General features: G+C 41.1%; 1 protein-coding gene across 8 annotated transcripts in view; it reads right to left on the bottom strand.

The window, feature by feature from the left end:
- ESR1 (estrogen receptor 1) overlaps nucleotides 1-23698 on the bottom strand; it is a 214765-nt gene that overhangs the window by 142979 nt on the left and 48088 nt on the right. Inside the window, exon 1 of one of the 8 annotated variants that reach the window (XM_083607958.1) lies at nucleotides 4300-4401. The exons of the other annotated variants lie outside the window; for them this stretch is intronic. Coding sequence (XP_083464084.1) covers nucleotides 4300-4398 — 99 coding nt within the window. The 5' untranslated portion in view covers nucleotides 4399-4401. Of the gene's footprint in view, nucleotides 1-4299; nucleotides 4402-23698 lie in introns of those variants that run through there. 8 annotated transcript variants of the gene reach the window in all.

The following is a 23698-nucleotide window of genomic DNA, read 5'->3' as shown; positions in this document are numbered from 1 at the left end:
TCCACCAGCAAAATAATGAAAATAGGAAATCCTAGGAGACATCCAGACGCTATAATTTTGTAAATAAGAGCCCATGGCTGGGGAAGCAATTCATGGTTATCAACATTACTATTTTGAAACAGCTGGATTTGGGAGGATATTCTAGAAGCCACACTGTTTTTAAAACAGTTCAGCCACAAAAAAGTTAATATGAGGTTAGCCATAATTGCAAATGTTGTGCTATAGATTATTTTAAAACCACTATATGTATGCAAAAACTAAAAGGTTTAAATCCATTTAATTTATCCCAAACCAAAACCATTGGGTTTTTTTCCACCAAAGAGCCAAATTCTTCTATTCTGCATGCTTTTTTTTTTTTTTGCCAAACTTTCCCCTCCTTTTTAAGAAATGGAAAATACACTCAAACTACTGCATAAATTACAAACTAGTTGTTTAGCTTTAATACTAATGTGAGACATAAATCTTTGTAAGCAAGTGGATTCTACATTAAGGATTTCTTCACGTAATTCAGTTGCATTTCAGAAAATTTTCATAAGAGACTTAATTTGCCACTGAAGTATGACCAATGCACAGTTTGTTGAATCAGTATGCAACAGAATCGTAATTAGCAGTAACACAGATGTTCTAATACCCCCAGATTATCAAAATTCCTTGTGTGTTTTCTAGGCAGTTTCAAAACAAGATATGATTACCAATAATGAATTGTGTTTTATATTTCTTTAAAGAATTATTTGGTCTTCTATGAAAAAGACCACTAGTATTCTAAAGGCTGAGAATCAGTAACTCAAGGGCAAATGGCATGCCTGGGCTCCATCCCAAACTACTTATTACACACACCATGTCACAGTCGCCCAGTCAGGGTGAAAGGAAGTGGCAATGCAGTTGGGATGGAGTTGCAAAACACTTTTCCTATCAAACCTTCCCTGCTCTAAAATCCCCTCCCCCACCACAGTTTTCTCCAGTGGAGTTTGTAATGCATGTTGACTACATTCAGTGCTTTTTTAAAAGAAAAAAAGGTGCCAGCACTCACCATGTTGCTACAGTAAGTGTCACACTTTGAACCTTTGGGTGTCTGTACTGCGTACCCTTGAATACCCCCAGAAAAAAAGCAATGACTATATTTAAAGTCATGAGAGTGCGGGGGGGGGGGGGGAGCCACTGGAAGGCAGATATAGAGCGGATGGGAAGGAAAGCATCCAGCCTGGAAAGTGCTGGATGTCCTACTTTAGCATAAGCTGTGTGTATAGAAATAAATGCATCAGCAAAATAGAAAAGACTAACTTTGCTGATGTTTCCAGCTATGGAATGAATAAGGACAGTGTTTTCAGAGCACTGATTGAAAAGAAATTACTTTAACGGACATTGGTTTTTAGAAAATAGACTGATGGAATGGTTTCTCCAGAAGATAGCCAACAATGCCACACATAATTTATTTACACATCTGGTACAAAAGATATTTACATGTTATTTGCTATGGTACCTGCTATTAAGGGGCTATTCTGCCCAAACACAGTCAAGCATTAGTCACTAGTTTTTCCTTTGCAAGTCAGCTCATCATTCATGTTGAACTATCCTTTCTCACTAGGAATCCCACACTCTCCCTTCAAGCTCTATGAAATCTCCACCCAGTTTTCATTAAATAGGAAGTAATACCACTTTATACAACTACAGCACCTTTTGCCTCAAGGTAATTTCCAAAATAGTCTCAACTAGTCTAACAACTCTTTGACTTCAACATCTAGTCTAACAGCGCTGTGACATTACCATTTATTTAAATCTGTGAAATAGATTCAGGAAGACCCCAGTCGGCTATATTTGCAACCAAATCTAGAATAATGAGCCAATGCATGTCGTTGGGTTAACTAGGCCCAACCTTATTTATTTAACTGCACTACAACATTCCTAAGACTGTGCAAATACTAATGGCAGGATTTTAACTGTGATACCTGGATTTGGCCAGAATGTAACTGAAAACCACCCTAAAACGGCAATAGTTTGGAAGTGACCTGAGTTATTTGAGAGATTAAGGGCATGGGTAACAGGCACATCCCTTAGGGGTTGGGGCTGTTTGGCAGCTAAAATCAAGATGAAATGCGATTCTGGAAATGCTGGGGCCAATTTCCCATCCTTGAAAAATGCCACTTAGTTTCCCATATGGATAAGAAGTCCAGCAGCATCTTTAAGTGGCCAGCACCTTCTGTGTGAGCCACTTTCTTGCTCAAGCAGTGGAGCTACAATAGTTTCTCATAGGCAACCTCTCTTTGAGATGCATGGGGAGGGATGGAGAGCAAAGGTAAAAGGTTGTGTGCGAACAATCCTCATTTCAGACAGGGATGTAAAAAAGTGGTGAGCACCTTGTAGATCACAATATACCGTATTTTTTGCTCTATAAGACTCACTTTTTCCCTCCTAAAAAGTAAGGGGAAATGTGTGTGCGTCTTATGGAGCGAATGCAGGCTGCGAAGCTATCCCAGAAGCCAGAACAGCAAGAGGGACTGCTGCTTTCACTGCGTAGCAATCCCTCTTGCTGTTCTGGCTTCTGAGATTCAGAATATTTTTTTTCTTGTTTTCCTCCTCCAAAAACTAGGTGCGTCTTGTGGTCTGGTGCGTCTTATAGAGCGAAAAATTGGTATGTCTGGTAGACCGTGCTGAGCTTGCTTAGTCGCTGGATTTGCAGTCTTACAGACAGTGATGCTACCAAGGATAATAACCAGGAATGAAATTCTGACTTAGAGTAATCAATTTTTTAAAGCTATCAGAGTGCCCACCGTCCTTCTCTTGATAATATACATGTTCCTTTCCCAGGATGTCATTCAGTAAGAAATTGGATACCATTCTGAGGACAATGTATGTTCTGCAGCTCTGAAAAGAAAGATATTTCTGAATTTTAAAAGGCATGCATCTTCAATAAAACTTAAATATTTCTTGTTATCTCTCAATTTCTAAGATTATAGAAAGTAATAAGATTTTGCTACCCAGTAACTCTCATGTCTGATGTTTGAAAAATGCTTATTCTTCCTTCTGCTAAATTTCATTTTTTCCAAGGGGAAAAAAAGTGTGTGTGTGTGTGTGTGTGTGCGCGCACATATGCTACTTCTTATCTCAGGCCAGCAGCAAAAAACCAGCATTGATTGTTATGCATCCAGAAGTGTGCAATATATAGCTGGCATGTTGCATTCATACTGACAAGTCACAACTTGTAGAGACCTTCCACTTTGTATCACAGTGCAGTATAGTGGTTAAAGTGTTGGACTAGGGCCTGCAAGACCAACATTCAAATCCTCACTCTGCCATGAAGCTCACTAGATAATATTTGGTCTGTCATTGCTGCTCAGACTAGTCTACACATCACAGGGCGCTTGTGGAGATAAAATGGGGAGGGAGAGAACTATGTATGCTCTCTTGAGCTCCTTGGAGGAAAGGTGGGATAGAAATGTAAAATAAGTAAATTTGTGTGTCTGTGGCCAGAGAGGCTGGGGAAGCCCAGCTGGATGGGTGGGGTATAGATAAATAATAATAATAATAATAATAATAATAATAATAATTATTATTATTATTATTATTATTATTATTACAAAGACCCACTATGCTGCATAGTCCCCCAAATGTGGAATGCAGCAATTTTGAAGCGGCCAATGAGGCACAGAAAAGGGTGTAAGAGGCAGTAGAAAACAAGATGGGGACCATGAAGAACCAAGAAGCACAGCTTCAGTAAATTTAGGTAAGAGGTATGAGGAAGAGCGGGGGAATCAGTGATGGGGATGCCACACATGACCCATGCCATTGGTTGCTCCATTGACTTGACTGCAAACAAAAACCCTCTTAAGTTTTTCCAGTCAGAAACTACTGGTGGAGGGGTGCTGCTGTGTAGTATGCAATAGGAAAAGATAGATTTGGCTCATAATTTTAACATTTTCTGAAATATCATCAAGCAATAAGTTAGCAGGAGTAAGTGCTATAAAATCCATTTTCCACTTGAAGTGGAGAAAATACATCTGATGTACTTGGAAGGACTTTGCCCTTAAGTATGAAGAAGCTTAAATCATAAAGAAAGTGAATGCTGCTTCACTGTGCACAAGATGTCCTTTGCCCAACCTTGTCCCCTATGTGAAAGGAAACTTTAATGAAAATGAAAATTATGGCTTACCAATCCCCTTCATGGGGGCAAGCCAACGTACCAGAATACCTGCCAACAATTCCACAGGCTGAAAAGCAAACAAAATAAATGAGGGTAGAATTTGTGAAGATCATAAGCCGTTGAAAGAATCAGTGAAGCAAGAAAAGATTTATGATTCCTACCTGAGATGAATATTCCTGAATGCTTTCTTGTAGCTTTTTGCTTTTTCTTTTGGAGGGAAGGGGGTACATATTCCTGAACTGTGACAACAGCGGATTCATTACATCTTCAACCTAATCTGGAATGTTATATTTTCTGTAAACTCTGTTTTGAAGCATCTTTGCATGGAATACAGACAGTCCTATGACTCACATCCAGCCTCTTGCTGTAAAGGCTACAAAGCTGTTATTGGCGATGATGGCAAATTGACATAAATGAAGCATCTGAACGACTTGTGAAAAGCAAGCCACAAAGTCATTTGAAAATTCCAACTCCGAATGCCTTCAATAGGCCAGTTTATTCAATCAGCAGAATCAAGTGCTAAAGCAGCTGGAAGAGGAGAGGTGTATAGGCCAGAGAAAGAAGAGTGAGTGGAAGGGTGTCCCATTTGTCATCCTTTTGATCCCTGAGAAACTCACCAAACTAAACCTACTGCAACCTTGACCTAGGTATGTGCAGTCCAACTGACTGAGTGCTTTTGGGTACAATGGTGTGAGAAGGCTGAGGAAGCTCCATAAAAGCATGCCTCAAGTGAGAGACTAGGGTGGTATCAGCAGGTTCTAGGTTCTCTATATTGTGAGGTTCCAAAGGTGTTACAGGAGACCAATTACTAGAAAATATTTGAACTGACTATTTAATAACATATAAAAATGTTTAACACATTATCTCATATAATCGTAAGGAAAGTTCCCACAAAATTCAGTTCAGATGGTAATTAATGCCAATAAATCTAGGGAGAATTTATAACTTTTTGAGGGACAGGTGCTGGCGGTGCCACACTTTTGGAGCAGGTATGTTATATATATTTTGATCTTGCTGCCAAGTACAACTATTCTGATAAGAAATACTTGCTCAGACTAAAGCTATAACCAGCCACATACCCACCCTAAATACTCAAAAGTATCTTCCTTGGTTATTTTAAAGCAATTGTTCACAAAGGAAATCAGTAAGTTGCAGCATCCTTGTTAAGAGCAGCAAATTGCAGTAAACACAGTATCTTCTAAAACTGTATTGAATTTACAATGGTATGGGCAATTTTGGGAGACCTTTTTTTTATGAAGATCACTTATTAAGAAAAGAGTTAAAGATGCGCACCTACTAAATGTACTGAGGAAAAGTTTATTTATAAATCATCTTTTCATAATCTCCCCTCCTCCTTTCTTTTTTTGTGTTCTGTTACTGTAATTTTGTTCTTCGTTGCTAAATTTGGTTTCGTCAGGACTAAAGTATTTGATATAAATATATGTGGCATGTTTTATTGTCAGAGCTACCCTAGGTCCCAGCTCACAAAGGACCAACGCTGCTTCGTTGTTAAGTATAAAAGTCTTTATTGAAGTTCAGATTCACTTCCAGAGCCGCAGCGCGCAGCTCCACGTCTTAAGTGTCAGACCACTGATGCTCCGTCTGAGTCTCCTCCCCCTTGACACCAATTTAAGATTCTAGCCTTGCTCCACCTTCTCCGCTGCTCCTTCCTCCTCTGGGTCCGCCTGCCCGCCGGGGTTCCGCCCTTTCTAGCCTCTTCTCCCGCTGATTCCCCTGAGCCTTCTCCCTCCCTCCGGCGGGCTTTAGGAGCTGGTTCCCCATCCGGGTCTCCTGCTGTTCCGCACGCCTGCACATTTGAACTTGGCGCGCGCGCCCAGCCAGCAGCTTTCCTCCTGACCGTTCCACTGCTGCTGTCACTGCTTCCCCCTTCGGGGGGGCTAGCTGCAACTGACCTCCCCTCCGTTGGAGGCGTGGTCAGCCCTGACTCCCTCTCTGGAGGAGGCACTGCCCCTGACACATGTGACTCTTCCCCCCCACTACGCTCTGGTGGGGAAACTGGTCCCGATCCTCCACTGCTGCTTTGGGGTTCCCCTCTGGCTCCTTGTTTCTGGTGCGTCCCCCCTGGGACCCCCCTTGCCCTGACCATCGGCGCCCCCTTCTGGGAATCTTCTGATTCGCTGGAGAAGCTCATGGAATCTCTCGGGCCACTATCATACTCCCCTACGCTGCCCTCGGATTCTTCCCCTTCGCTCTCCCAATCCTCTCTCCCCAGTGCTCCTGCTCCTGATTCCCTGACATTTATGTTTTTAGGAGTAACTAGCTTCATCCTCCTGAACGCTGAAAAACAGTTCACTGAGTGCTAGATTGCAACTTTTACAGAAAAAGTTACTACAATAGCACTCAGAATTAACCAAAAGAAAACAAAATAAAAATATCCTTTATAACACCTTTGCCATGGGAATGACAATGATATTGTAAAGAAGACTGATTTGTCTAAGAAGAATCTAAGGGTCCAGCAGGTAGCCATGTTTAAGGGCTTATGAAGGCAGATGTGGTATAAAAGAAGTTCCTGTGGACTTCCGGTCAGCGCCAGCAACTGTGGAGCCAGGGTTCTACCGCTACGGCGAAGCGGGGACCCGAAAAAAATCACAGGCGGGGAAGCCTGTGAACTGAAGGCTCGGCGGGCTCCATTTGCGTCCCCCCCCCCGCTGCAAAGGAGCCTTTTTAAAGGCTCCGGAACATACCGGGGGTGAGCGGCGCGGAGCTGAGAGCTGTCTACCCGTCTCCGCGAAGCGAAGCCGCATGCCATGGTTGGAGAGCGCTGACTTCTTCCTTTGAAATTTGGACTAAAAGTAACAACCCGTGAGTATTACGAAAATTGGATATTAAAAATCACCTTTTTTGATTTGGCACGAGCGGGGAAGGCGCAAAGAGGAAGTCCGTCTCCCCCTTTTGTAAACATTTTAAAGCAAGGACTAGATAACTAAGGTTGAAAAGAACATCTTCTTCGTGGGAAGTCAAAAGTAACTAATTTCACGTTTTGGCAGTATAAGTGAATGTGCTGGAGGATAAGAATTAATTTTGAAAGTGGATTGTTACCCCTCCCCCAGGACCCGGGAGCGATCCGCGAGGGAGCCTGTTGGAGAGATTTAAAAGACTTTGACAGCTGTCAAATTAGCTGTCAAAGCTGAGAGGGGAAAAAAAGAGAGAGAACTTTGTTTCTATTGCCTCGGCTGGTCATATTTGTTACATTTAGGTAACAAATTGTCGAAAACCAAGGAAAATAAAGGACTTTTGGATTTACAGCTGGAAGGAATACTAAGTAACCAGTACTCCCCTAGAGGGGGCTCTGGGACATTACAGAATGGCTGTAAGTGGAAAAATACAGACGGCACTCGAGAAGATCTTTCGTAGCCTGGGAAAACTCCACGAACAAAGCATTGTTTTGGCTAAAAATGTCATAATATTGAATGAAAAAGCAAACAAACCTGTGGAAATTGGAAGGGACTTGACTCAAGTCTCTGTACCAGAACAAAAAGACTGTGCCCTTGAACTAAAAACTCTTGCAGCTGAACAAGAAAAGGAATTTGAGAAATTTGAAGAAGCTACATATGACAACTTAGAGGGAAAGGAAGGAGGAGCTATAATGCAGCAGAGGATTAAAGAAAGAAGCAAAAAACAAGATTTGGATTACAATCATAAATATGGAGACCTGGCAGGCCAGAGGCCTGTAAAGATGGACTTAAAGGGAAAGACAAATTTGACCAAAGTGGAAGCAGGAGTTTCTGGGACATTTGGACTTAAAAGAAGTAAAAAACAAGATATGGATTACAATTTTAAATATGGTGGCCTGGCAGGAAGAAGTATGGACCTTATGGGGACAGAGCTTCTCCGAGATCTGGCGTTTAACATAAAGGACTATCAAAAAAACCGGCAGAGAGGAAAGGAGAGAGATTTAAGGGCCTCGGATGTGAGATCACCAGGCTGATACCAGATGGATTGATGGACATTGGTTGGGGATTGAAACCGGGAAAAGCGGGGAGTGGGGTTCTGGGTATCCAAAGGCGGTATAAATATATTCTTTTTTTCTTTTTTGTAAATAATCTGTTTTGTTATTTTAGATTAAAATGGGGAAATCATGAAATGGAATTGGGGTCGACTTTAGAAAAAGGTATTAAGAATAAGATTTGATGTATCAAGATTGAGATTTATGTTAAAATTGGTTAAACGAAAAGGATTTAAATATAATAAGGTAAAATTTGGGGACAGGAACTTGTTGAATTAAAAATTGAATTGGAATACAAGAAGGAGAGATGTGGGGAAGTCAAGGAAATATGTCACTGAAAGTTATATGTTTGATTTTTGTTCTTTTGTGTGTGTGTGTTTTTCTTTAAATTTTTTGAAAACTTCAATAAATATTCTATAAAAAAAACAACACAAGCCACCCTGAACTGAGCTTTGTGTGTGTGTTTTGTTTTGTTTTTTAAACTTTTTGAAAACTTCAATAAATATTTTATGGGGAAAAAAAAGAAGTTCCTGTGGACCAGCACCGAGGGCCTTCTGGCGATTCCCTCACTGAGAGAAGTGAGGTTACAGGGAACCAGGCAGAGGGCCTTCTCGGTAGTAGCGCCCTCCCATCAGATGTCAAAGAGATAAACAACTATCTGACTTTTAGAAGACATCTGAAGGCAGCCCTGTTTAGGGAAGTTTTTAATGTTTTCGTGTTTTTAATATTCTGTTGGGAGCCGCCCAGAGTGGCTGGGGAGGCCTGGCAAGGTGGGTGGGGTATAAGGAATAAGTTGTTGTTGTTGTTGTTGTTGTTGTTTCTGTTGTTGTTAACAAGAGCTTGCTATTGCTCTCATGTCCTCCTCGTGAGGCACTTCTCACTGTGGAACTAGATGGGTCTTTAGTCTGATCCAGTAGGCTCTTCCTATGTAAATAAATATGCCTGAGACTTTGTTTTAAAGAAATCAGAGGGGTTTTTTCCTTATCATCCAAGTTCAAGACAGAGGAATAAATCAGTATTTCTTTGATTATGTAGTACCTTTTGCCTTTAAAAACAGGTGTTAATTTAAATTCAGGCTTTTAAGAATTTTTTTCCATGGATGCTTCTAAGAATTCAGAATCATCTGGAGGCAACCACGGAGAAAAGCTGCACAAAATTAGCTCTTTTCCGTTCCTTTTTTTTTTCTCACAGACCACAAATGACTAAAATACATATGAGCAGGCAGGTGGGCAGGGCTAGTAAAAACATAAAAAAAGAAGTCTAGAAAATGTTGTCTACAATGCTGTTTTATGATGTCTGACAGCTCTACTCCATTTGTCTTGGTAGCATTCTTCCTAAGTTTTAAAAGCTGTATGTGCACTGATGAATTATTATGGATGTTACTATTTATCTGCAGTTACACTCTTGCTCCTCCCAAAGGAGAGAAAGAGGAAATGGCTCTACTGCCAGTAGCCACAACTTGGATCAAAATGTGTATCAGAAAAGCTTGCTAATAATTACTTGTGCTTAACTTAAATGAGTCCATGCTTTGTAATTCCCATAAAACATGCTTATTCTTTTGGGATGCTCAACTGAGCAGCTTTATGAAGGGGTACAAAAGTGCAAGGGTGCAAGTAAACAGGTAAAAAAGAAACGTATCTTAGGACGATAGCATGGGCAGACAATGAAACCAGTAGCACAGCAAGTCAACATCAACCAGTTGCCTGAGACATAGGGACTCATTTCTTCTCTTTCTTTTCTCCCAATTCAAAGTCAATGGGAGAGTTTATTTAGAGTCAGTGACTTTGTTGGTTCCAGTCTGATTTGCTCAATAATGCCAAAACATTATTATGTGCACTACATGGTAACTGACTGGTTGGGATCATGCCATGAAGAAGGAAGAAGACCAAAAATGGTGCTGTAGTTACAATTACGTGATATTCCTTTAGGTAACAAATGCCTTAAAAGTTAATAAATAATTTAAATTTCAAATCAGCTATTTTAAAAATGACTTTAAAAATCAAATTATACAGGGAAGTAGGGAAGAAATATTCCTAAAATATAGAAAAACAGATTTCCCCCTCTGCTGGTGGAGAGGGAGGTCCACAAGTGAAGAGAGGGATTTGGCACACATCTCAGCACAGCAGAAAAAAGGCTCTGGTATTGTTGCTGTGTTACCAGCAGTGGAGCTGTAAATGGGGAGTGTCAGGGGAGACCATGTATCTACAGGATGATATGCCTCCTCATTCCCAGAACCCCCAACAAAGCCCTAAATCTATACCTGTCCTGAAGATGGCATTGTTAATTCCTTCCCATTAACTGCAGTGGGGAGGGAGGGACACTAGCAACAACCCTAAAGTAGTATATCAAAGGGCTATAGATGGTTAAAATACTAATAAATCTGTTCTCAACCCACAAATAGCAATGCTTTATCTCTGCTAATCTTAACATATTCTGATCTGTGTGGCATCCCTCAGCCATATTAGTTACCCAAATTTCCTCATGTGGACTGTTATTGGCTCCAAAAATGTATCAATGTTTTAAAATGCAAATTTTGAGAGAAACAACATGGTAGAAATACAAATCTCAGCATGAATATTTGTGGAGATGTAATTTGCAGATTTTTTTATTTGTAGAACCAGAACAAAATGGTGATGAAAATTTGAAAGTGATGCAGACTAGAAATAGATCAATTTGTCTATCCTTACACACACAGACTATCCACAGAATTCATATCAGGTTGGATTGTTAATTGCTCCATGCTGTTTTATCCATGAGGACATGTGGCGTGGACGATTTTACAGTACCTAAGCTGGAGCTAAAGCATCTTGCCACTGTGGGGGTAAAACAAAGGCTTAGTATGGGGGGAAAGGTTTCCCACCTATCCTGTCCTTCCCACGCCCTGCCTGAGAGCGCTGTATAGAGGAGTTGCTCCTGCTACCTTTGACATTTGGGGGATGACTACCCTTGGTCTTTAGGTTTTTAGATTTTAAGGTGTTAGGATTTTGTTGCATTCGTTTTTTGAAAGTTGTGTTCAATTGTTTGAATTTTGTATTTGTATTAAATGTTTGTAAACTGTTTTGGGGGGGCTTTCTGGCTGAAAGTTGGTATAGAAATAAACTAACTAGTGAACCATTTGCAGAATAGCAACAATCTCACCATCACACTTGGTTTTGGATACATATTATAATTGCTATGTGCAGACTACTTGAAATAGACTCTACATGGAACCATTTTCATCCATAATGTGTTGGCTCTCATTTCTACACCACATCAGATGTCACTGGCAATACTGAATGTAAACATGGCCTCCTTCAGTGATGATGACCGTCATCATGACCAATTGCTCTGTACATTACATCTGCAGTGTAGAAGCTTTGCATGGCAACTGTACCACGTCTGTAAAGGGCAAAAAGGATTCAGGTGAAAAGGATTCTTTTAGTTGATGGAACAGATGGTGCATTCCTTCATTACCAACCATGAAAGATCACAATTCCATGAATACTTATTTGAGAATAAATTCTATTAGGAGAAACCTCTGGAAGTTTTGAGCAGTTTGACAATGGAACCAATAGATGGGTAGTGTGCTCTCCAGCACTGGAGATTTTCAAGCAGAGGCTGGGCAGATGTGTGTTGGGAGTCATCTAACTCTGGATAACCCAACATTGAGCAGGAAATTGGACTAGATGGCCTACTGGACCCCCCCCCAACTCTGACAATTCTATTACTTTATTGCATCCAAGGGGATATTCTTGGTTCAAAGGACACAAAATAATGCAACTACACCATGCATTGTAGCCATACCACACATGCATCCAACAAAGTCACCTGAATGTCTTTTGCCTGTGCAATGGAATTTCTTCTCCCTCCCCCTGCATGTCCCTATGCTTCCCCCCCAAAAAATGTTCTAGGGGTTCCCTCAACCCCCTGGAGCAGATGGGGGTGCAGGGTGCATGCAGGAAAACTCATCCCATTGTGAAGTGGAAGTCCTTGCAATAATGAGAACTCTGGTGGATACAACCCTAATTAATTGCTCTAATGAATTTTCTACTGCATCCTTCAGCTAGCAGAAAGCATCATGCTATAGGCCAAACAACACATTACATTAAACACACATTTTGAAAAGTGTGATTAAGATAGCCACTTCTGTTATGAAGAAAAAGCCATCTGGATTGGGTGCTGCACTGTTTCCCTCACCTAAAATCTTCCTTCCTTCCCTATTGCTATTTTTAATGTATTTATTTCAACAATTATTATATGTATTTATTTCAACAATTTATATACTGCTTAAAACCATGGTTTCTAAGTGGTATGCAATGAAGCTATTAAAAAGATGAAAAGATCATATATGTTAAAATTAACCATAAAATCAGAACATTTGACCAGGCACAGCACAGCAGCTAGATAAATACAGGGATGGTGAACCCATAAACCTCCAAAAGTTGTTGGATTCCAACTCACATCAGCCCCAGTTAGCATGGCCTATGATCAGGGATGATGGGATTTGGAGTCCAACCATATTCTGTAGGGCCACAAGTTCTGATTTTGATTTTACGTAACATGCTCATTGGCCTTGTGTTATCCCAATGAAACACTAAGTAGCATGGCTCTGTAGTTTTAAGAGACATGTTTTGATTGCGGTACTTGAATTAGGGGGTGCTGGGCCCCGTTTTGTGAAAGCTTCCTTAGCTACTGTTTTTAAAAAGCCATCATGCCTCATTGGTCAGCTACTGCCCACCTTAAGCAGGGCAGCCCCTGGTCAATAAAGTTCTTCTCTACAGCCACAGCAGATGCTGCAACCTTCCAACAGTTTGACCTCACCCCAAGATGCATGCCTCTATTGTCCCCCGAGATAAATGAATGAGTGATTTGACTAAATTGTGAAAAGCAGCAGAGTTTATGAATTTGATTAATAACCCCCCAAAAAACAATTCTACCCATAGTTTTTTTTGGGGGGGGGATTAATGACTCATGCTGTAAGCAGTTTTCCTTTAGTCACAGGGAACATCAGTTTGAGACCTGTAGTGATGTAGGCTGGTTCCCCATATTTTATACTACAACTCCCATTATTCCTGATCATTGGATGAGTTGTCTGAGGATGCCAACAACTACTTGGGAGCCAAGGTTGAAGAACACTTTCATTATAATTTCAGCCACTTTCACAAATCTATGGTGGCATATTTGCCTGCCAAAAAGGGATTTTTTCACAAAACAAGCAAATTAAACCGCTAAATCATTTAGGCACTAGAAGTGAGACGGGGACCAGTTTAAATTCAACAGATGGCCTGTGAAATTGCCTCCAATGAAAAAAACCCCAAATCATTTCTGTTGTTTGTTGATGCTCCTGTTTCTTTACTGTTTTACCTTTCATATTGTTCAAAATGTTGTATTTCAGCCCAGATTATATGGAGTGCTGATCACAGCAGGAGACCAATATTTGTCATATCATAGTATGAATAGTTTTCTCCCGAAAATGTTTATTCTTTATTCTCAAATTAAAAAAGAATATCCTGGAAAGAAAAAATATTCAGAGGGAAATGCAGACTCAAGAGAATTAGAGCTTTGCACAATCACCCCACGCCTGGTATTTTTTTTTTACACACATACACAATCCTACTGTGGACTAATAGAAATTCTCAAATCAACAACCCCATAAATTAGCTGACAGTGGAATTTCATTTTTATCTATTGCCTCATAGACTAAATAAACAGCATTACAGAAGTCAGGGTAGAACATGTTCAGGTACAAACATTAATACCATTAAAGGCGGTTAAGCTGTGAAATGTGGTGCGTTCTGGTTTAAGATTGAAGGATTTAAACAGATACCTCCATTAAATTTTAAGAAATGGAAATGCCTGCCAGAAATGACATCAAGGGTCAACCCGGCAGTGGTGATTCCTATGTCTTACATCAAATAGGGGGATCCCTACAGGGATCGCCGCCTAGAGGAATGCTGAGGCCCAAGCCCCCATCTGGGCATATGGACAGAAGCAACTCCTTCCTGGATCCCTTTATCAGGATACCCTATTTATGGAGGGGAAGAAGAGGATACAACCCCCCCCCCATCCAAGACTAAGGTTACCCAATGCCTAAACTGCCCAAGTTGTAATGATTGCTATGAGGTAGGCAAAAACTTCAGGCCATAACCAATTTGCCTGATAGGCAAATTCCTACCTGGCCCTGCTAATATGGTGACCACTGTTACCATAGCAAAGCCAAATCAGTATGTGAAATGCAATAATAATAGAGTGGGTGGGTGGATTGATCCAAGAAAGGAGAGCTGGGTGTCGGGGGTCAGCATGGATAGTTTTAAATCCCCTGGGAGCAGACCTGAGGGAAGCCTGATTGCTCCATCAAGCCCATCCCCAGAGTATGCGCCCTGGCCTCTGAGCCTGCCTGTCATTGGCCAATTCAGCAGGCTGATGTGGAGCTGGCTCTATGGGCCAATAAATCATGGCATATGCCCCCTACACTCAACAGACGGTACCAAACTTCTAAAAGACAAGAAGCTATTGCATTGCACTGGAAAGAACATTACCAGCATCTCCTTAACCACAACTCCCCTGTAGCTGCTGAGGTCCTCTCACAAATTCCACAAAAACAAATTAGAGATGAGCTTGCAGTATCTCCAAATCTGAGAGAGTTGTGTACAGCTATTAACCAAATGAAAAACAACAAAGCCAGCAGACCTGGTGGGATACCTGCCAAAGTCTTCAAAGTGGGAGGATTTGAACTTACACAACACAAGCTCATTGAAAAATTATGGGAAAGAGAGGAGATCTCAGCAGACTTTAGGAATGCCAACAGACTATCTTTATTTTCCCCTTGGCCTTCCCCCACTAACTATGAATGATGATTTTCAAACCACATAGAAAACGGCTGTGGCAACTAACATCTCTCCAGGTTTCTACTCAGCATGGGATACGAACAGGCCAAAGCTCTCATAAAAGCTCTGTGGCAGACACAGAGCGCCAATTGGATCTAGCCAGGACCCCAACTTTTATTGCCAATGAATCCTTCAGGTACTTCGTAGGACTGCTCATGTTGTGCGGATGCCTGATGATTGCCTTCCAAAGCAACTACTCTACTCCAAACTTAAAAATGGAAAGTGCAATGCCGGTGGTCAACAAAAGAGATTTAAAGACAAATCTAAAAAAAATGTAATATAAACGCTAACAACTGGGAAACACTGGCCTGAGAATGCTCCAACTGGAGAACAGTCTTTACCAAAGGTGTCATCGACTTTTAAGATGCTACAACTCAGGACAAAAGGGAAAAACGTGCTAAGAGGAAGGCACGTTTGGCAAACCCTCACTATGATCAACTCCCACCCAGAAATCTTTGTCCCCACTGTGGAAGGACGTGTGGATCCAGACCTGGCCTCCACAGTCACTTACGGATTCACTGTTAAGAGCGTGTTCATGGAAGACAATCTTACTTGGCTACGAGTGACCGCCAAAGAGAAGAGAGCGGAGCCGGATCTCCGGCTCAGGATAGCCCCTTGCATCCCAACTCTCCAACATCGGGGGGGGGGGGAGAGGCAACGGCTCCTGCAACACTGCCACACCCCCAAAGGGGGTAAGCAGACCTGTCTCTTGCGCTTATTAGCTGTGTGATATCACAAAGCAACAGTCTTCCCCAAGTCTGCGACATATTGAGAGCCTAACAATCTGATCAAAGGCTAGGGTCATGTTTTGAACTAAAAATGGTTGAGAGGTAAGCAACGCTTGATCTATAATCCCTAACTTCTTACTGTGTCATGCGCCTCTGCCTCAGTCCTTTACATACCTAGCAATGTCCCTGGTTGAAGTCTCTTTATCACATGTGCACAACACATATCATTTCATTTATTTCACCTCTTAAAAACACCCACTTTTTACATACTGAATTGCCTCTATACAGAGACTTCCAGGACCACCCTGCAAAGCCTAAAATTCAGTAGAAATACGCATTTGTCAGCTTATTTTGCCTTTACCCAAGTAAGAGAACTATAAACTTTCTTTCTAAAGTAAGTTTGGGATTAGCAGGATTCAGGATGTACTGGATATCCCTGCTGGAGGCCAAATTCTGTAATTTTCCAGCTGATGTTTGCCACACAGTTAAACAGCATCTTTGGCCAGGGACTACTTTATGTTTTGCTTAAGAAGTAGCTGATGCCAGAATGCCACATGAAATATTGATTTAGCCTGTATACGTCCATTTCATTCTGTGAAGCAAAAATCCACAGAGCACCATGTAAATTAAACAAGTAATGGAAAAGGAGTAAGTAGTTTTATCACTGAGCCATTTGTTTAAAGCATTGGCAGTTTAATTAAAAATTTCTGTTGTAAAAAGAAAAGAAAGAAAACCCATTTTGCTTTTCCTAGCTGCTCAAACCAACAGTTGCACACACTTCTTTTCCTCTTGGATGTTTTTTCCCCTAGAAGTAATACCCCATGAACTCAGCTGGCAATTTACAGGAGTGGGTTTTGTTTTGGAAGTGAAATATAACATCTTTTTCAGGAGGAAAGGAAGATTATTTCTTTTAGTCCCTCACAAAAAGCCTTGAACAGCATGTTGGAGCTAGCTGGGCTTTTTAGATAGGTTCTCTACTTTTTATATTAAAAAAGCAGGCACAGAATGCTTGCAGCTGTTATAAAGTAGGAGTTAGCATCAATGATCTGGTGAAGAAAGAAAGGAGAACTGTTCATCACTTCAAGTATATGAGACAGTGACTGAGCAAGAGGCAATGAAAATCCTGACAACGCAGAACAGCATTTTCCTACTTTTCTTACATTCGGTCTGTACTTTTCATTTCCTAGTTGCCCAAAATCTGCTAAAGAAGAGGAGTTGATATTAATCATTTTCCTAACATTTTCCTCATGTGCAAAATGATTTGCAATGCTTATCATTCTCTGCCACATCTCTTGAGAGCGAGGCCAATTATGTCATTTTAGAAATGAAGAAATGAAGCTGTGGTGAAGCATTGAGGAGGTCATCTGAATTTGACTACTCGACACCTAAATTCTAAACACTACCCAGTGGAGCACACTTGATCTCATCCATTACCAAAGGTCTTACTAACTCATACATACCACCACACAGTATGTATGGGAGACGGATGGCGCTGTGGTCTAAACCACTGAGACTCTTGGGCTTGCTGATCAGAAGGTCGGCAGTTCAAATCCCTGTGACAGAGTGATCTCCAATTGCTCTGTCCCAGCTCCTGCCAACCTAGCAGTTCGAAAGCATGCCTGTGTAAGTAGATAAATAGGTACCGCCGCGGCGGGAAGGTAAATGGCGTTTCTGTGTGCTCTAGTTTCTGTCACGGTATTCTGCTGTGCCAGAAGCAGTTTAGTCATGCTGGCCACATGATCTGGCCACATGATCCGGAAAGTTGTCTGTGGACAAACACAGCCTGAAAGTGAGGGTAAGCCCTCGGCCTGAAAGCGAGATGAATACCACAACCCCACAGTTGCCTTTGACTGGACTTAACCGTCCAGGGGTCCTTTAACTTTACCTTACATACCACCACACAGCCTGCGGCTGCAGATCACACTCTGTAGCAATCCACAGAGGGATATTAGATAGGTACTAATCTAATTCTTTGCTAACCCTGGAGCCCAAAAGGTCACCTCTCCTGGCTCAATTTTCTGGTGAGTTAACCCAAATATATTTTGTGGGACTCAGAAACTAGCAAAGTGGGAAAAGCACGTATTTGATGGGCACAAAAGAACATTCATATTCAATCTATTTAAATAACTTTAAAAAAGATTTGTAATTGTAAACAAAACCTCCTTGCCCTAAAGACACAGGCATAGGAAATCAACCTTGCAGAATCATCACTGCTCAAGGTCCATTTCCAGGAGTATTTATAGCAATGGAAAGCAATTTTCAGTGTTACCTTTTCTTTCTGACGTTATCAAGGCTACAGTCTCATAGTAACACATACACCAGTTGCTTAACTTTATGAGTGTTCAGTCTTCTAAATTTAGCTAATGGAAAATTACTCTTATTGCCATGCAGTCAGCTTAGGTGTAATCAAATGTATAACACATACATATGGCAGTAATAATTGCCTTGTGGTTGAATGTCTCCAACATTAAACACATCAAGGTTGTGATCCTATGCATACTTTCCTGAAATCAATAGGGCTCTCTTAGAAGATCAATATAGGATGACACGTGCACAAGTTTTACCTGGGAATTTCCCTGGGGATGTAAGGCTGGCATCTCAAGCGTATTGAGAAACTTTATTGTAAGGTTAATCTCCGGGAAAAATTCTGGCAAGGTCGGACAATTTAGAAGAAACTTCTAATACTATACAGTGGTACCTCTACTTACGGACGCGATCCGTTCCAGGGTGCCGTTCGCACCCCGAAAAGTCCGTAAGCAGAGCAACGCATGATGCAATAGAGCGCTCCTGTGCATGCACAAAGCATGCAGAATGCTTCTGCGCGTGCGGTTTGCCGCGTTCACAACCCGAAAATCCACAACCTGAACGCAACTAGAGGTATGACTGTAGTTTGTAAAGGGTACTTACGTCAAAAAAGAAACACATTTGGTTATTTCAGGAGATTTAGATTACCAAGCAAGAAAAAAACTAATTGGTTGGCTATTTGAAATTCCCATTTTCCCTTCAAGGGCTATTTGGATGCTTGGATACATAGCAGCCTCTTTGTTGCCTGTGGCACTGTTTTTGTTCCCAGAAATAAAAACTTTGCAACATAACACCATAATAACAGATGACAGCAAATAGAAAAAAGTAAAACTACAAGCTGTGTAACTCCCATTTGCCCTTTCCAAGCATCAGGTTTTCCTTCTATTCAGTTTACTTAGTAATATTGCCCAAAGCAAGAATCCCTTTATTTGTGCACTAATTCTAAATCAGTATTATAGTCCCTGTCAGCTGCCATTATCCTTGGAGTGGCACTATTGATCTACCACATAAGAGGTGCGATCCACTCAATCGGTTTGAAATAACATGTCATTTTGCAGTACTGCTTCTGAAGAAAATATCTAGTCTGGAAAATTCTTCTCATGGTGACAAACCACGTGATCAAATTAAAGGCTAGAATGCAGATGAGATAACTTACTGTAAATTGCCAAACTTCTCTTGGCTCAGAAGGACAAACACTCTTTTGTCATTATCGCAACCATTTGGAGACAAAATTCACTGTTGTTTCAGTTCAGTTATTTAAAACTGCTTCGTTACTTAATTTTTAAAGTGTCCTAGCAGTGTTTGTGTGAAAGGCAATGCCAGCCACTTTACTAAGGCATGGTGTTGGAGTGAGATGTGAGACCAAATTAAACCCTGCTGGTTGGCTCAGGAAGGGATTGCGCTGTCTGCCTGTTTCATGGTTTGTTCCATGGTTCATGTCATAGTGGAAAGTCAGGAAACTAGTAAAAGATCTAGTGCTGCGTCTCAAGACTATTCATGTTATAATTTTTAACATTTCAACTTTAATGTACTGCCCTCATATATAATTGATATTCATTATACCCTAGAAGAGGGGTAGTGAACCTTTTTCAGTCTGACAGCCTCACTCCTTTCTGCACAACCTTCTGAGGGCCACATACCAGCGGTGGACAGAGCAGTGAATGTAAAATTTACCTTTGTACAGTTCACTAGTTTCCACCTCTGTCTATCTTCCATCTAGATAAGCAAGAGGCATGATCAGAGTTAAAGGAGACATTCCAGGTGGGCAAAAACACTCCAAGTATAATGCAGGACCAAGAAGGGGTGTGGCCTGAGGAGATGACATGTGGATTGGGAAGACTTCTGAGGGCCACAAAGACGACGGGAAGGCCACATTTGGTCCCTGAGTCCCCACCTCTGCCCTAGATCAACAGATTTACAGGTAAAATTATAAAGATCATATCAAATCAGCATATGTTATGCTTCCTAATGCCATCTGAGCTTCAAATTCTCACTTCTTTTTATATAGCAGATGTGAGGCAAAAACAGGGTTGCTGGGTCACAATTCTGAACGGCACATTTCCCTTTTCAACCCTATCTTCTTGGCTTGTATTTGACATTTCTGTGGCACACAAAGCACAGACAGGATGGTTTCTAATTTATATCTGGTTCTTAGAATTTGAAATGTTAAAACATTCACATTTCTAATATGGCCATGGATCTCCAGTCATAGACACAGGCTATGTACGTACACATTGCTGCTTATTCTGGCTCCAGCTCAGACCCTTTGAAAGTGTTTGAAGCCAAGTACCCAATCCATAAGTATCCTATAGCTTCTTGAAAAATACTTCTGTTTGCTTCACTTTCCCTCAACCCAGCTTCCAGCTGATTAAAAATAAGAATAAGAATAATACAATGTGTATGGGGACGCGGGTGGCGCTGTGGGTAAAACCTCAGCGCCTAGGACTTGCCGATCGGAAGGTCGGCGGTTTGAATCCCCGCGGTGGGGTGCGCTCCCGTTGCTCGGTCCCAGCGCCTGCCAACCTAGCAGTTCGAAAGCACCCCTGGATGCAAGTAGATAAATAGGGACCGCTTACTAGCGGGAAGGTAAACGGCGTTTCCGTGTGCTGCGCTGGCTCGCCAGATGCAGCTTGTCACGCTGGCCACGTGACCCGGAATTGTCTCCGGACAGCACTGGCCCCCGGCCTCTTAAGCGAGATGGGCGTGCAACCACAGAGTCGGACACGACTGGCCTGTACGGGCAGGGGTACCTTTACCTTTTTTAATACAATGTGCATACTGCCCTTCATCCAAAGATCACAGGATAGTTCACAATATGAAAATACAAAATAAGAACACAAAATGCAAAATAAAACAAAAGCAAACCAATAACCTTCCTCCAACCAACACATTTAAAAGGACATAGAACATTCAATCATCCAAAGGCCTGGTTATAAACACTTTTGCCTGGTGCCTAAACGGGGGCATAGCGAGGGGGTGCTGGGGATGGGGCTGCAGCCCTGGGCACACAATTTTTTGTGGAGGCATGAACCAGTCACCCCCAGCATGGCTCAGTGCTCCTCTGTGCCCGCCCAAACGCCGAATCAGCTGGCTGGGCTCCCCCCTGCATGGGTCAGCAGGCAGCCCCACTTTGCTCCATCAGCAAGGGTTGGGTTGGTTCTGTGCACCAGTAATTGAGGCTACGCCACTGTGCCTAAATATATGTAATGAAGGTGGCAGGCAAGCCTCCCTGGGAAGAGCATTCCACAAATGGGGGGGTCACCACAGAAAAGGCCTTTTCTCATGTTGTTGCCCTCCAGGCTACTTGTAGAAGTGCATGCACACACAAAAGCGTCAGTGAACTGGAGTTCAGTATGGGAAAACAATTTAAGTAATGGTAATGGATCAAATCATTCCTTCCAACTGCTCTCTGGTATGAACAGCAACATGAAAAGGTGACTTAAAATGCAGCGGGAGAACACAACGCCACTGGGTTTAAAGCCACTAATGTGACATAGCCTCAATCATTAAAATGGGCTGGAATAGAAACATATACAGAACACCATTAAAGTATTAGGCACAATTCAAACTGATGGTAATTATCTTTAAAGTTTTGAATGGCTTGGGCCCTTGTTACCTAAGGAGCACTTCTGGGGGCTGGCTCTATCATTATTGGGCAGAGTGAAGCAGCTGCCTCAAGCAGATGTTGAAGAGCTCCCCAGCTGTCTGTGGTGAATGAGGTGTAATGTCACATGGCCCATCATGTGACCCCCTAAACTAACCTACAGACTTGGGAGGGGGAGGTGTCATTAGTGCTGAGATAAGATTCAGCTGCCACTCCACCAGAAGAATGGGTACTGACATCGTATTTGTCTCAGGCAACAAAATATTTTGGGCCAGCCCTAATCACTGAATCTCATACCAACTTGCTCAGTTGGTTGTTTCAATCTTCTCTTTATTATGACTGAAGCAAGGATGGCTGTTAAAAGAGATAAGGAGTTCACTGTGGCTGCACCAAAATTGTAGACCATCTTATCCCATTAAGCCTAGGTGCTTTTGAAAAATCTGTTATGTCTGCTTCCATTGTATTATATTTTGCTGCATTTTATTTCAATATTATTTCACTGTGTTCTTTATTTGCTGTAAATTATGCTCATGAGAAGGGCAAGGTAAAAAAATACATAAATTGTAACAAGGTGGATATTTCCTCACCCCATCTTTATGTTGTTTCACAAAACTGCTTGAAATTTTATAAACTATGTTACTGAATGTTCCCTCGAATAATAAATGAAAGTACCCAAATATGCTTAATTTTATTACAGTGCATGTAAGAGTTTGTGTGAAAATCTTGTATTTTGAGAGGCAGAATCAAGCTAATAATCTCCTTAACAATAACTGAAGGAATAAGGCAGTAATCACTGAAGCCACTGGTATTTCTGCTGATCTTTTTAAAAAATAATGGATAAATCATGGTGAAATTTCTCACAGGACTTAGGTTCACATGTCTCTAGCTTTTACACTATTAAAATATTTTACTAGGGAAAATACAATGGTTGTATTTAAAAATATTTAAAAGCATGTCATACAGAAAGCAGTGGTTACATTTACTTAACAATGTCCCTCATTCACAGCTCTCAAGTACAATTTTAAATGGGTGCAGTCATCAGGCCCTTGAGATTTTTGTGTTTCCTGAAGGATAAAACCTGATTTGCCTTGTCTATTTGAAATGGATGATGACCCCATTTTAAAAACAGTAAGAGTGATCTTGTGTTATCTACTGTATTCATTTCAACTCGCATTAAAAACAAATGCTCCAAACTTGTAGTCATAGGGGAAACATTTAAAAATGTAACTGCGCTGTTCCATACGAGCCAGCAGATCATCGTAAGAACTCTTGCTATTGAGGGAGGAAACCTTCATACTATTATGGCTATTTTTACAATAATGGGACATCTGGCAAGATTTCATCCTCTGAACTTCAAAATGGACTGATTCCACAAACATATTTCGTACGGGTCATTAGAGGTTCCTTATATCATCATCAATTCAGCTTGTCCAATATCCAACATATTTTTTTTTTACTCAAGATGCCTAGAATTTGCCCACTGTCTTGTTGGAATGCTTGAACCCTTGATTACTTTGCAAAAACTATCACTTAAGGCGCACAGTCAACTGTGAACTGACCAATGGCATGCTGTAATTTGTATTCCAAGACAAAAAGCACTGCCTTGGCCATTTGCTTTGTCTAGTTTTTGTTATTTTGGTTATTGGATGTGTCCAGGCCAACACTGAGTCCTGCCACATTTCATTTCATTTCATTTCACTTTTGGCCCAAATTCTCTCTCTACAAATATTCACATGTTTCCCACATTACGGAAGAGAATAACTTGGCACAAGCTCATCATTTTTGTCTGCAGCTTTGTGTCTCCCATAATATGTAGTTCCACTTTTAAAAATAATAGCTAGAATCTTCTTTAATATTCCCTGGTTTTATAACTCTTAGTTGAAGAAAAGGAAGCCCATTATAGCTAGAATAATCGTTTATATGCTATTTTTAACAAAACCTTACACATTTTGTCATTTCATAAAACTGGTAAAAGCCACTTTTTTTAAAGGCATCATACATAAGTATGTCCTTCATGTTATAAAGAAAAAAAGCTCAAAAAATTATTATATCTAGAAGTATTTTTAATTGTACCTAGCATCATTGCAAAAA

Source organism: Podarcis filfolensis (genome assembly GCF_964270895.1).
Source record: "Podarcis filfolensis genome assembly, chromosome: 3".
In the NCBI taxonomy this organism is placed as follows: Eukaryota; Metazoa; Chordata; class Lepidosauria; order Squamata; family Lacertidae; genus Podarcis; species Podarcis filfolensis.
Note: the sequence above shows the minus strand (reverse complement) of the source record. Positions and strands in the feature narration are given on the sequence as shown.